The sequence below is a fragment of the Homalodisca vitripennis genome, chromosome 6 (assembly GCF_021130785.1).
Source record: "Homalodisca vitripennis isolate AUS2020 chromosome 6, UT_GWSS_2.1, whole genome shotgun sequence".
In the NCBI taxonomy this organism is placed as follows: Eukaryota; Metazoa; Arthropoda; class Insecta; order Hemiptera; family Cicadellidae; genus Homalodisca; species Homalodisca vitripennis.
Window position 1 is genome coordinate 142,062,721 of NC_060212.1, and position 14,240 is coordinate 142,076,960.

Sequence of the window (14,240 nt, forward strand, 5' to 3'; positions counted from 1 at the left end):
TTTCCTCGTGTGATCGTCTGTTATTTCCCCAACCAACCATCATAAAAAGTGTTATACGTTCACGTTCGTCAAGCGACATTATGTAGTTGAAGAACTACAAGCAATACGACAAACTCTTTTGTACTAAAGCGCACTGATAAAATGGATGGACAGCACTACTAAAACAAGAAAACTAGAATAGCCTACTATGAATAGACTGGCTAATAGGAAAGTCCTAACTGCGACCCAAAGATAAGAGATTTCTAATTGTTACTGTTATCAGGTTTTCCCTGTTATCAATATATTAGGACCAAATTTGTAACCCTTGAGGATACCTAATGTCATAATTCACTTATGTACAACTGACAAGCATAATGTAGTAGTTAGCTGCAGTATTTGTTTGGTTGCAGTTTTGCTTTACTGGGGTTATGGCTACTAATAAAATGTAACCAAGTAAAATCTTCGAACAGCCGCCATTTTGTACTGGATCAATCTTTTTGAGTGCGGTTTGCGGCATTAAACTCTGCTAGATAAGCCCTTTAAAATGATGTCCATATTGACCTATGCTCCTATTTAAGATTTCCTTCTGACTCCTTGCGGGACGTCCCCATGATATTACAGAAAACTGATAGTTCCTTCAAAAAGTTAGATTTTTAGGTGTAGTATTGATGTACCAAATCTTGTTTATTTATCTGTTATCGTTCAGAAAATATTATACCCGTGCAGGACTTTATGTACACCCTGTATGTTAAAAACACAGTCACTGGTGATGAAACATGGATTTCTGTCAATAACAAAAAGGCTTGTCTCAAAGTGCTTGAAAGACGAGTAAAGCAGCTGTAAAAAATTAGTTACTTGCATAGACGGCAGAATTGTATTCAATAGGTATTGAAAAGATTGTAGAATTGGTTGAATGCATATAGTAAAAGTATTTTAAAGGCTGTTCCTCCAAATGTATATAATAACCAGCCTGTAAAAGTCATATGTGTTGATTTTATTTGAAACAAGCTATTTTCACACTAAACAAGGTAGGAGTAAGCTACACCACATGTCTTTGCTGAGGTTGCATGCTAAATTCAAATCTATTGAACTCATTACATTCTTGATATGTTCTACGGGCGGATAGACAGATAATCAAACAGAAAAAATTTACAAAAAACGCTCTCCAAATTCCACAGTTGGACATGTATCATCATAGAACACATTCTTATTAATGTAGAAATGAAGTTTTAAAATATAAAGTCTGCAGATAAAATCTTTCTTGTGATTTCTTGCCATATGATACATTCAGATTTTTTGTTCATTAAGTTAGGTTCCATAGCAATGCCCTAAGGACAAAAAATTTCTGTGACCTCATCTAGGACCCTACCCCTAGTGACCCTACCTAGGAAGGGTACTACAATGCAAGATTGCATTGAAATAAATATTGTCACAGACTTTGATCACTGAATTTCAACTCTAATATTTATTTGTTTTACTCTATGAATAAAAATTTCACATATTTAAATCTTATATGATTTTACACAATTTGTTCAAAAATGTATTCTGCTACTTTCTCATTGCCATCATGGTTATCCATAAGACCAATGTAAAAATATTCACTAATGCTCAGCCAAATCCCATAGAGTAAAGTGCACCATCATCAAATTCAGTGTTATCTATATAGAAAAAAACTCATGCAAAATTCTTAGTCTAATTTTATTTTGGAGATATGTGGACAGACACAGCAGAAACAAAATTTAGTCAGTCTCTCAAGTAATAGGCTTCGCTAAAGCTCAGCCAAAAATGCATTTATGACATAAATTAATCTAGTCAAACGAACCAGCTACCAAAAATTCTTTGATTAGTCTTCTGAAGGAGGGAATGGCATATATAACTTTAAGGATTGCTTTCAGACATGAATAATACCACCCTCTAACTATTAGTTGGTTTTTTAAACTATTGATACTAGTATCATACACTTGTGATACATACACTTGACAAAGCTATAGAACACTGATCCTCTATCCATAATCACCTTCAAATACTTAATCATCATGTTGTTGTCTAAATATTGCAACTCACATTTGATACACACACTCAGAGGAAAACAGAACACAATGATTGGTTAGAATTTATAACAAAATTTTAATTGATCAAACTATAAGTTAAGAATGCATTTAGAAATGACCACTAGAAGTCCATGACTCTGGCAAGTTTCTTGAGGCGGTTAAGTAGGATGTCGCCACGCTTAACTGTGGTCTGATAGAGGATGTTGCGGTCCAGGCTGGCCTCAGGGGCCTCCTTGCTGCGCACTGAGTCGTCACCGAGATGGGCACTCGTGATGACAGTGCCGGCCACCGAGTCAATCTTACATTGGAGCCTACCGGCTGCAGCGAACCTTGCCACCTCTCGTTCCACAAACTCTGTTGTTACGCCAAATGAGTTTGCCATGTACTCCAAGCTAGAAAAATATGTTAATGTTTAATTAAAATCTGAGGCTAACTAATTGACAGGGAAGTTTTATGTTAAGACCCTATCGTATCCGAGCATAAAGAACTAATAATCAGAGAAAATGTGTGAATTTGATGCGACTGTAACCAATTATCTTTCATTAACCTATAATTGTCATGTATTTCAGTTTGTCTGATTGTGTATGGGAAGTTTGATGACCGCCCAGGGTCAAAATTGTTGAATTGTTGTTTGTTTTGTAGAAATTTGTTTAATATTTATTCACATTTATTTTTAAACAAGTTTCATGAAATCCATTTAGTTGTAAAAAAAACTCATTTTACATAACTTTTTATAGAGCAGTGCACAAAGTTATTTAGCGGTTGCAAATAAACAAATTCCAGAAATAAAAGTAGACAATGAAAGTTATGATCTGATCATTTCAGATATTATCAAGCAAAAACTAATGAACTAATGTGCACATCCAATAGATTTGTTGCTAGTATTCAGTCTTGTAAATTACAAAATCGAGGTGGTACTAACTAGTACACTTTATCGCATACTAAAGTAATGTCAGTTATGGATAACAGTGAAATCCATTTGAGATATACACTAATCAAGTAACAAAATAAAATATGTATTACAATATTTCTTAATTAGAATAGCTCAAATAAGCAAACACAACATAATGTAAAAACCTACGGCTAAGTATACAAGAATAATAAGTACTTTGCTTATTGTTTTATTTCTAGATTTTATTCTAGAAGCTAAGCTATTAAAACACATTGTAATATCAAATTCAAGTTCATTTTTATAATTTAATTTTAATAAATGTAATAATAGTTTTTGAACATGTGTGCAATCACACAAAATCAAATAGAAATTACATCACACCAAGTTTAGATGAGATGAGAAGGAAATAATTCCATTAACATATTTAATATGAAAAATTATGAACAAGACACTCTGAATAGTAAATTAACACGTTAACTGCCACCATAAAGAATTCTAGAGTTCCCTGTAATGCCTAAATTTTCTGTAATCGTTTTCTATGTGATATAGCTTTTTGTGATGAATATAAGTAAATAAAAACGATTCATGCAAATTATATGATATGGAGTGTGTGGCTTAACTTTGGACCGATCGGGTTGGCAGACTTATTTTTCAAGCAAAATTGCCTGAAAAAAATTGTCTTGCCAACCCGATCGGGCCGACATAGAAATTTGAGTACACTTTGGAATATTTAGTTTAAATTGCTGTGAAGACATCGAGCGTTTCTTTTTTTTACTCTATGGTACGTGTGCAATGAAAGGCTGACTGAACAAACATTCCCAACTGCTTCCCGCTCACAGCCGATATGTCGCGTAGTTCGCGCCAATTTATTTACATAACCCTCGCTGCTTTAATTGCGGTTATTCGTTACATAGTTATATGGTTGTTTATGTTTGTCTAAGCGTTATTAACCCTCCATCGGGCGCTAAACAGAGTTTTCCTCCGTGTATGTTTTATTATTAAAAATAGTACTACTTTTCTGATGTCGGCAGTCGTTTCCCGCAGTGTACTTCACGAGCATCTTTCGGGGAAACGAAACAATAGCCTCCCGCTTTTATTTATCAAAATGTGTCAGTATGAGGTCTACTTCCGTGCGTGACTGGACGATTCCTCCGTGAGCGCCCAATGGTGTGTTTGTAGTGCTTGGACGAAATCACCGTGAGCGCCTTATTGTGTTTAGTTTTTATGTTGTAATAATCCGTGTGCGCCTAAATGTGTGACCTGTGATGGTTTCTTTTTAAATTTTACTATATATTTTACTAGCGGGGCCCGGCGCGCTTTGCTGCGCATTTCAATAATTTTTTGCAAAAGTTGCACGCGGCTTCGCACGCAATTTCCCGTTGAAAACAGTACACTATATTCACTTATTCTTTTTCTATCACATTCTAAACATTGCTGAGATAATTGATAGTCGTTCCATCGTGAGCCTCTTGGGCGTATTATGAAGGTATGTACCATATTCCTGCCTCTAGCTGTTACCCACGGCTTCGCACGCAAATATTAAGAACCGAAGTCCTTATATTACTTAGTAAATTTTTTTTTTTACTATAATAAATTTTAGATTAAATTAGTTATATCTCCGATGCCACGATTGAGCTTGCTTTGTTGTCTCGATCGAGAGAATATGTACACACGAAGTTTTGAGAACCATACTTCTGTCAAAAAAAAACAACTAAGGTTGATTTTATAACATTCTTTATATTTGTAGCCAACGTAAGATAGTAATTATGATATCTGCATTACTCTTCTGATCAAGCATGAGCATGGTTTATATTAAATAAATATTGCAGTTAAAGGTGAATTTTTACGTCAAATTTGAATTGTATTATCTGGATAGTAAAGTCTATGTTTAACAGTGATTGCAAAAACAGTTTAAACAAAATTTGTCGTTTCTCTTAAGCTTACTCTATGCTTTAAAACTATAAGTGTAATATATGTTTACAAAGAACAGCTGATTAAAAATTTGAAAAAGACGTTAACATATGTTTGCTGCAATGCATTTCTTATGGGTATTTCTGTAACCAGTGGGGCGGAATCCTGAATCGGGAAAGGGATGGGCATAGCTTATAAACCTTCTCCGTGGAAAAATACATATACGTACAAATTTTCATCATGATCGGTCCAATAGTTCACGATTCCATAAAGGACAAACATACAAAACATTCATTTTTATATATATAGATTTGAATTTTGTGAAATGGAGAATGAAGACGAGAGACTTGTTTAGTACAGTACCAGTGTGCTAGGGAACATTTCAGTAATGATTATGGAGTGAACATTGTCGCTATAACAACCAGAAGGAAAATGTTTTGAAATTTTGTGCAGTGTGTAAAAAAATTTTTAGTAAAGAATAAATTTTTTATTTCAGAGCAATAATTGACATTACAATTGTATAATATCTCAAGAATTGAAGTAAGTTGTTTTTGTAAGAAGTTAAAAACTAAGTTAATTTCCATACATATTTACAGAAGGTTAAAACATTTTTACAATTAATTGCATTATTCCTTAAAATTAATCATGTTGTTATTATACAATAACATTTTTTAAGATTTTTGAATTTCTTATTTGGAAAATTCATTACATAAGAGTGTAATTTCTATTAAATTTCTAAAAATGAATATATTACATTGTAATTAAATCAGTATGAATATTTAAACAAATAAAAACAGTTTAAACGATTATGATATCCATTATTCGCCAACCTGGAGGAAACCTCCGTGAGCGCCTGATGGTGTTTCTAATTTTAAGCGCCCGATGGAGGGTTAAGTATCAGAGATGAGTGGAAACTGAAGGAAGGTGATGTGGAGATGTTTTTTGACAAACCGATGAGTAGTGAACGTGACAGTTATGGAGATAATTATGGTGAATTGGAAAATTATAGTGAATGTGAGTTTTCTGATTTGGAAGACACTGGAGATTTCATCACCGTCGATTCTGTATTCGAGACAGTTTTAAGAAAATCCACAAGTAGACATTAATCTGTATTACAGAAGTAATAATCCTCTTTTATGTATCCAATTAAAAATAAACTTTGTTTTATAAATATTGAAATATTAGATATTATTTTATATCCAATAATTCCAGAATAATAAATCGTAAACTAAAACCCTTTTAAAATTCTTTTATTTCAGACACGTGTTTCGGTATAAACCATCTTCAGTGTGAACCGTATTTATACCGAAACACGTGTCTATAAAAGAATTTTAAAAGGGTTTTAGTTTACGATTTATTATTCTAACATAAAGATAACCCTATAATGTGGAGTTCATAACATAACCAAATAATTCAAAAATAAACGCTCACAAAATAGTTTTTATAATTTCATTCACAACTATAATGAATAATAAAACAATATAATCACATAATAACATCAATTAACGAAAGTATAAAAGAAAATTACATCAACAATTGGTAAAAATAAATTTTGCCGACCCGATCGGGAGATAAAAATTCATAATATTCCTCGGTGTTTTAGTGAACCTAAAAAATAACGAAACAACGTTCTCTGTTCATTCTTGTATCTATTTAGAACATTTAGTCCACTGGTTTGCCACAATGCTCGTATTTGCAATAAAGTAAAACTATGTCATTGTCATGGTGAGGCCCGATCGGGTCGGCAGTGCATAATAGCAACAAAATATTCGCCGACCTAATCAGGTTGGCATGGCAGTTAACGTGTTAATGTACCTGCCGCATTCCAAATATGAAACATGAAAATAAAAGATAACTAAATAATAATAAGAAGTAAAGAATGGAAGTGTCACCTGAGAGAACGGTAGGCTTGTAGGATCTGCTTGTACGCCCTAAGTCTCATCTCCTGCACGTAATGTCGGTAGTGAGGGTGGAGGAGAGGGTCTCGTTTCATCTCCACTTCTATACGAGCCAAACACACTAAGAAGTCAGAGTAGCGGCCATCGTACAGTGACACAAAGTACTCACGCAGATCCTACACACATACAAGAATTGTTTTACATTTAAAAATCTTGATTACATCTGGTTCTAATAAATTAAATCTTTGAAGAGAGCTTAAACCCATTGCAGATTGAGCTATTTCAATGTGAATGTCCCAGTATTTACAAATTATTTATGACCTCACTTATTTTGACAATTGTCTTAAAGCATCACTGAGTACAACAATCACTGATGGTTTGTTGTATGAGAAATATCAATCTCATAACAGTTCGTATCCCACTATACTAGGATATCAAAATATTTAGTCCTCAAAAGAATAGAATAGGCACTTTACATGACACTTAGTTTTCCCTAAAAATCCCTTGAAAAAATTCTCTTCTCATTATATTAGGTAGAACTCCTTGGATGAGGAGATATCACTTGAATTAATTTAAACGAATAACTTATTACCTGATATTGTGAATGCAATGCCTGTGCCATTACGCCATGGTGCATAAGTTTTTTGCGGAGGTCACAACGTGGTAGAGCAATCATGCAGGCGAGCACGGTGTATCGAATGATTGTGCCAAAGTCTGCCAACTCGTAAGACTCAAATGTTGGTACAACATCCACAAAGAGGTGGGCTGCCCGAGTGAAATCCCTGATGGCTAGGCTCCAAACACCTTCATACGCTTTCAGCTTGTTACGTGCACTCCAGTCACCTCCGCTTATGCCTGAAATTATTATTTACAAAATTTTTGCTTTTTCTTATTTCACACTTTAAAGCTGTATTAATTATTGTAATTCAATCAGCCTTTCACATCAGTTTTCCAATTTACACACACACTGAAACATCACTAACAAAATTAATTCCTTGAGATATTTCGGATTAAAATACAATGTTTTAAATTGGTAAAATGTTATATTATTCTGATACAAAATATGATGCATCAACTGGAAATTTTTGTTAAATGGCTAATCCTATCTGCATTTGTATAATGATTAAATCAAGCAAAAAAAAGTGAAAACAAGCTTAATTTAATTAAATTTAACAATATTTTCTATAAATACTTTATTTTTTTAATAATAACAGGTTGCAGTGTATAATATGGATCAAAGAAATGACATTGCATTACTCTTCAGTGACACCATTTGTACTAAAGAGAATTAAAAAAAAAACACAAGGACATCAGAAACATTAGGATTAATTACAGTCACCATAATGAGGTATTGCCAGGCTAGGCGGTATGACAACAGACATGACACACTGTGCCTCTCTTGGCCAGACCTCAACTGTCTTCTTTGCTGCACTCCAGTATAGTATCTGCAACACTATCTACTCACCCTCAATCAACTCTGTGGCCTTCTCAATGGCTGAACTCATGCCCTTGATATTGCAGCCGTGGAAGAAAGACACTCGGAAGAGCGAGAAGACAGCATCAATCCTATGGCTCTTCGGCACCGTCTTGTCTTCTATTTTAGAAGTAGCCAAGGACTGTACACAATCAATAAGAAACAAATTGAGTATATTTTGAATTAGTATACAAATATGTAATTTATAACATTGAATTAATTGGACGATAAATGGCTAGTGTAAAATATAATGTTAGAACTATGGTTTCATTTAGTCTAATATCTTCCGATGCTCCTAAAGAAAACATGATTTTGTTTAAGACAAATAAATTTTAAATCAAATAAAAACTGTAAATTTGTAACAATTGAGATGTTAGCTGCTAGAAAGGCCTATCCAAAATCCTTGTTAACTGCATTAAGAAGTTTGATTAGTATTGCAGTTAAGAAGTTTAGAAAACTCACATGATACATTTATGTTATTATCGCCATATTTCCTATTTTATTATCATAATAAATTACTGAATTTAATTATTATTCTTAACTAATGTCAGAGCTCCTTTTAGACTAACATAGACGACAAAAAACTAAACTATTTAAAACACTACACTATTTTATTAAGCAGATATAATCAAAACTGACATTCTTTTTTAGTATTTGATATGCCTGTTGCAATGTTCAGGGAAAAATAAGTATCACTTCACACAACTTGCAAATGAAAATCATCGTTCATTTCTTTAATATTTAAACGACAATTAAAATCAAATTCTGCAATACTAATAGTAGGTTACACCACCACAATACAAAACAAACATGTGAGGTTATTGAACAGCAGAAAACACAAATGTAAAGCTAGTTGAGGGTAACCAGTTGTCTATGTTACAAGGGCCTTGTAACATATGAACCTTGAAACCTATATTATCTTACCAAGAAAGAGGAATATTTTAATGAATTAAATTTATAGAAGATGGCATATTGAGAAAAAATTTAAGCAATTTTCCCAAAAATGGGTCTATTTCGAGATTTACCCTTCTACAGGCACTGTCCCACAATTATTAAAAACGCAAAATATTTATTATCATAATTCTATCATATGACTAATTATAAGACAAACAGTATATTTAGGAATTGACAGTAAAAGTAAAAAATTACCATTTACTTTATTTTTAATAGAAATTATAATGAAATTATACAGCTAGTAGAGAACCTTTATGTGGCAGCACCAGCCATATGCTACTTCAACGATAGCTGTTAAGCATTATGACGATCATTAAAACAATTAATATCTCCTAAAGTCAAAAAATAGACCTTGAGGACTTTATCTTATCACTTTTTTAGTTCCCCTCTAGAATGCTCCAATTCTAGTTCCAACAACTAAAATGCTCTCTACCGATTGAGAAAGATGTGTACTTTGGATCACTGGATTCTAAAAGATAGTTTTCAAGGTAATCCTGCTGATTTTCCCATCAACGAGGAACAATCATAGAGAAATATGGTGTTTATTATTGCATTTAAAAATAATTCAAAGGAAAAGAGAAAACCAATGCATAAATCAATCAATAACAATTATAAATCTAACACAAGTTTCATGGCCTCTAATTGCGTAGAAAATGACTCTTAAATACTGACCGTTGCGGCCTCGCTGTCGCCGATAGAACACAAGTAGTCCAGCTTGCTTTGCCAGACACCGCATAGTTGACTTTGGTCCTCCTCATCCAATACATTGTTCTCATGTTCCTTCTCCAGTTCCTCCAGCCGCTTGACATTAGCTGCCACCATCTCGTCAAACAGGGAACTATTGAACTCCCAGCCCAGGTCTGCACACACCTGTACCATTTACAGACTTGAGATATCAAAATCCTCACAATCTTGAGAAGAATTGAGAATGGATAAAAGATATAGAGTTAAAAAAGGTTTTTTGCAACAATAAATGTCCTACCAAAAAAATGTAGGTAGAACATACTGGATTTTTGTCTCTACAACAATATTGGTTGCAAGTCCAGATTTCAATGTTACAACCATTCCTCCAACAAGCATTGAACCTGAATTTCCTGAATTTAGAGGCTGTATATTACCCTTCAATCCACTATAATGTCTTAACTTAGCTTTCGTAAAGCCTATCACTAAAGGGTTGGAAAAATGTCATTTCTATGAGTCTGTCTATCTGCTACCTGTTTTATAACACCACACAATGTTAAAACCGGTAGTATCTATGCAAAGTGACAAATCGCAGTGTAAAAATTTCAGAATCAAGACTGTTTTCCACTTTAGCGTTTAATTCATTTATGAACATTTAAAGGATGGCCCAGAATGGATTCAATTTAAAAACTAGAAAACTGTTAATCCATAAAAAAAAACTAAGCGTTCACTTATAGATGTGCTTCCTTTATACCTTAAGTACAATAGAATTGTAAATAAATATTTTTAACATCAACATCCCTTAGTCATGGGTTTTTAAGTCTTTCGAATGAAATACATATGGAGTTAACAATGGATAATGTGAACTCACTTCCTTGTAGTACGGTGCCATGTTGCCTTGCTTGATCCCTGTCATCAGCTTGTCCCTTAACTCCTTGTCCCCTTGATACTCTGGCAGCCTCAGGGCGAACCGCCAGTGGGCCAGCTGCATGTAGGCTGGAGTGACTCCCTCGCCTTCTCCCATCCTACAACACAAGGACATTGTATTCTTTGAAGAATATGTTTAAATAAACCCATCTTCAGTATAGATTATGTACATACACGAGTAAATTTAATTTAATTGCTTAAATTCACTACTTAACTCCTCCTGCCACCATTTCAATTCAGTTTTAAGATTAAAAATTCTTAGAGAATCACAGAGCAACTGACTGGACAAAATGTTAGTTTAAGTGGACAAAATAAGGATCCCTGAGTGTATATATTGTTTTCTTCATTATACTGTTTATCATTATATGAATAGTAACTTTACAAGAGTATGAATGGTACCTTAAAACTGAAAACAATGTTATTTAAATAGTTCAGCACTGTAAGGGAACAGCAATTAGTAAATGATTTCCAATATGATGAGTACACACTGAAACATTTTTTTAAGTTTTTTAAAACCTCTCCGTTGTGAACATTTTTATTTGCATTATGTGAGTCAATTATCAGTTCAGATGAAATCGGATGATCAGTTGAGATACAAATACATCAAAATATGTAAAACAATAACATGCAATATTTACTGTTTTAATGTATTTAAATAATAATAATATAGTAGATAAAAAATGAATATAAAGACTTTTAAAACTAATATGTATACTAATCAAATATATAGTTTTAGTATTTAACATTTTACTTTTTATGTACTAAAATTTGTTTGCTTGTCTTTTTTTGCACAAAATGTACACTTCTTATCCATTTATGTATTATTAGTAACATTGTTACATATCACTAAAACTCTAATTATTATGCTTTGTAGATTATTAAACAGGAAGTATTAAGTATAATAATGCCAGATATTCTATGGGATTGTTTCCTGTATGTGTATAGATATTGAAATTTACTTGAAAGTATTAAGTAAATTATTATTATTGTTATTTTTTTCATGAACTTTTTGGTTAATTGTGATTTTAAATTAGCCTATGTTATTTGATTTAGAATGTCTTAGTAATTATATAGGCCTATGTATGTATTAATATTGTTTTGTCCAAGAAATGTAGTGCTCTTAGGTATAAAAATGCATATGTATATATGTGTGTTTGTCTAGATGTATGTAAGTGAATATGTATGTGTGTAGCCTATGTATTTTCTTTTCTTTTATTACTATAGCACACCTTTGACCATTATATTTTGTAATGTTAATATAGTTTTAATTTTAATTTAAGAATAGGGAGTCCATCAAGAAAGTACAATAATACAACTGTTCTAAAATATTAATTTAAATTCAAGGATAGGGCGGAATTCAAATTTACAAACAATGTAGGCAATATGGTAATATTTCTTCTTTGGAGATATCTCAATTTTTAGTACCCGGTCAACAAGTTGTCGGTGGGTCAACAAGCGCAATGGCAGACTGTAATGTGCATAAAAAACACTGGGTAAGGTACGATAAGCGAACCCAGTTTTTTATATCGAAGAATATAACCATCGATACCTAATAATCGCATCTTGAATCCTAGACTATCAACTGATATAAAAGTATATATAGTCCTAAATAACAATCATATGTTTTAAATTAAAATATGAGTATAAAAGAACATAGGAAAACTCATACATAATTAAGAAATTGTATAAATAATAAAGAAACCAGAACGAGATCAATCAAACAGGAAAACTCATAAATAATTATGAGCCACAATTCATATGGTCTATGTCATAATATTAATAACACGATTACGTGTATTATTAATTTAAAGTGTTTACAGCTGTTGATATAGGCTAGATTAAGTTAATTGTTCAAAATAATTAATCAGTATCGATGGTTTTGATTAAGTAATATCGTTTGTCAATTTTGATATAAAAAACCGGGTCCGCTTATAGTACCCTACTCAAAACACTAAACAATGACCGATTGCTTTGAAATAAGTATTCAGACAGTAAGGAAATTCTTGTAATAGGCTACTTCTATGTTTCATAGTTATCAATTTTTAGCACAGCCAACAGGTTCCTTTTTGTTTGGCCAGGGTCAACAAAACAAAAGTTACCTTTTTCACTTGCAAAACTGTTTTGTTGTTCATCATAGGAATCAATAAATGAAAGACCATCAATACTGGAGAACAAACTGAAAGAGAACCAAAGTAATAAATCAATTATGAAACTTCGATTTTTAAAATGTAATACATGATACAGTAGGCTATGATATACTATATTAAGACAAGAGAGCCACTTCCTAACCTACAAAACAAATTGGACAAGAATACTGTTTGGTATTATCTCGCTAACTATATGAAAATATAGAAATATCATACTTACTTAAAACTGTCTGTTGCTTTGTGCAGTGGTTTTTGATTATGAGTATTAAATGCTTTATAGTTAACTCGAGAATTCAAACTGACAAGTCACTCTAAGTCTAAAGCCTAGACGTTTTTCCTGACGTTTTCTTCTTCTTTCATAGGAATAAGGAATGCAGACCAGACAGACCATGAGCACAGATCTGAGTTTCCATTGCTGGAGGACAGTACGAGGGTTTTTTTGTGTTCCAATTTTCTTGTTTGCACAAACCATGCTGAAGGTTTATATCAGTTACCTCACAGATTTCTGCCTTGAGATTGTTTATTTTTACATTTGCATGATAACCATACTTAACTCTCTGTATGGTTATGCTATGACTGTCACATACTGTTTTTTTTTTTTTTTTTTTAATTTGACAGCCCTAGCGTGATATTTAATATTATACGCTAATAATGAAACTTGAGATTTGCGGATCGGTTTGATTTACTCTTATCTGGGAATCTAAATGTCAACTTAGACAAACCAACGATACAACGGCACATCGACATCGATTGAATTTTCATACCACATACGACTCTCAGAGTAAATAGCGGTTGATCAATACTGAGCAAACATCTATTTATTTGTTTATAAGGAAATTGTTACTTGATATGATGCGACATATTGTATTAAAATTCTAAAAGGTCTGGTTGCAAATAGACAGGGGATTGATTATGTAATTTAAAAGGTCAACATTAAAAGAGTAATAATTGAAGGATTATTCTTCCTGTATTTTAATGACGAAACGATATATATTTCCACGAAAAAATGCAACATATGTCCTTTTTCAAATCTATCATATTCATCTTACGCAGTTGATAATTTGAATGCAATAGTTTATTTAGTTTAAAATAAGGCATGCTAATCACGAACGCGGTTTTGTAATAATCAGTTTAAACTTGTTTTAAGATTAAATATATACTGTAGTTAATTTTTAAAAACTTCCCACAAAAATTAATATTTTGGAACCAGATAAAAACAGCAGTTGCTTTTTTACCATAACAGTTCAATTTCCTTTGCATTTATATTATACTAAATGTCAAAATAATTCATTGGAAATTGTTTCCAAATGATAAAAACACAGACTA

The 14,240-nt window shown here is 32.5% G+C and overlaps 1 protein-coding gene across 2 annotated transcripts; it reads right to left on the bottom strand.

The window, feature by feature from the left end:
• Positions 1 to 2,082: 2,082 nt before the first annotated feature.
• LOC124364958 (26S proteasome non-ATPase regulatory subunit 6-like) lies at positions 2,083 to 13,287 on the bottom strand. 2 transcript variants are annotated; one of them, XM_046820805.1, is made up of 7 exons: positions 13,135 to 13,287; positions 10,712 to 10,865; positions 9,832 to 10,029; positions 8,197 to 8,347; positions 7,324 to 7,586; positions 6,726 to 6,907; positions 2,083 to 2,422 (listed from the first exon to the last, which is right to left on the bottom strand). In XM_046820805.1, the coding sequence occupies exons 2-7, from the start codon at positions 10,862 to 10,864 to the stop codon at positions 2,152 to 2,154; spliced, it is 1,218 nt and encodes a 405-aa protein (XP_046676761.1). In that variant the 5' UTR covers position 10,865; positions 13,135 to 13,287; the 3' UTR covers positions 2,083 to 2,151. The 2 variants fall into 2 exon arrangements, with proteins under 2 accessions (XP_046676761.1, XP_046676762.1); XM_046820806.1 differs by having other exon boundaries at positions 13,131 to 13,271.
• Positions 13,288 to 14,240: the final 953 nt, after the last annotated feature.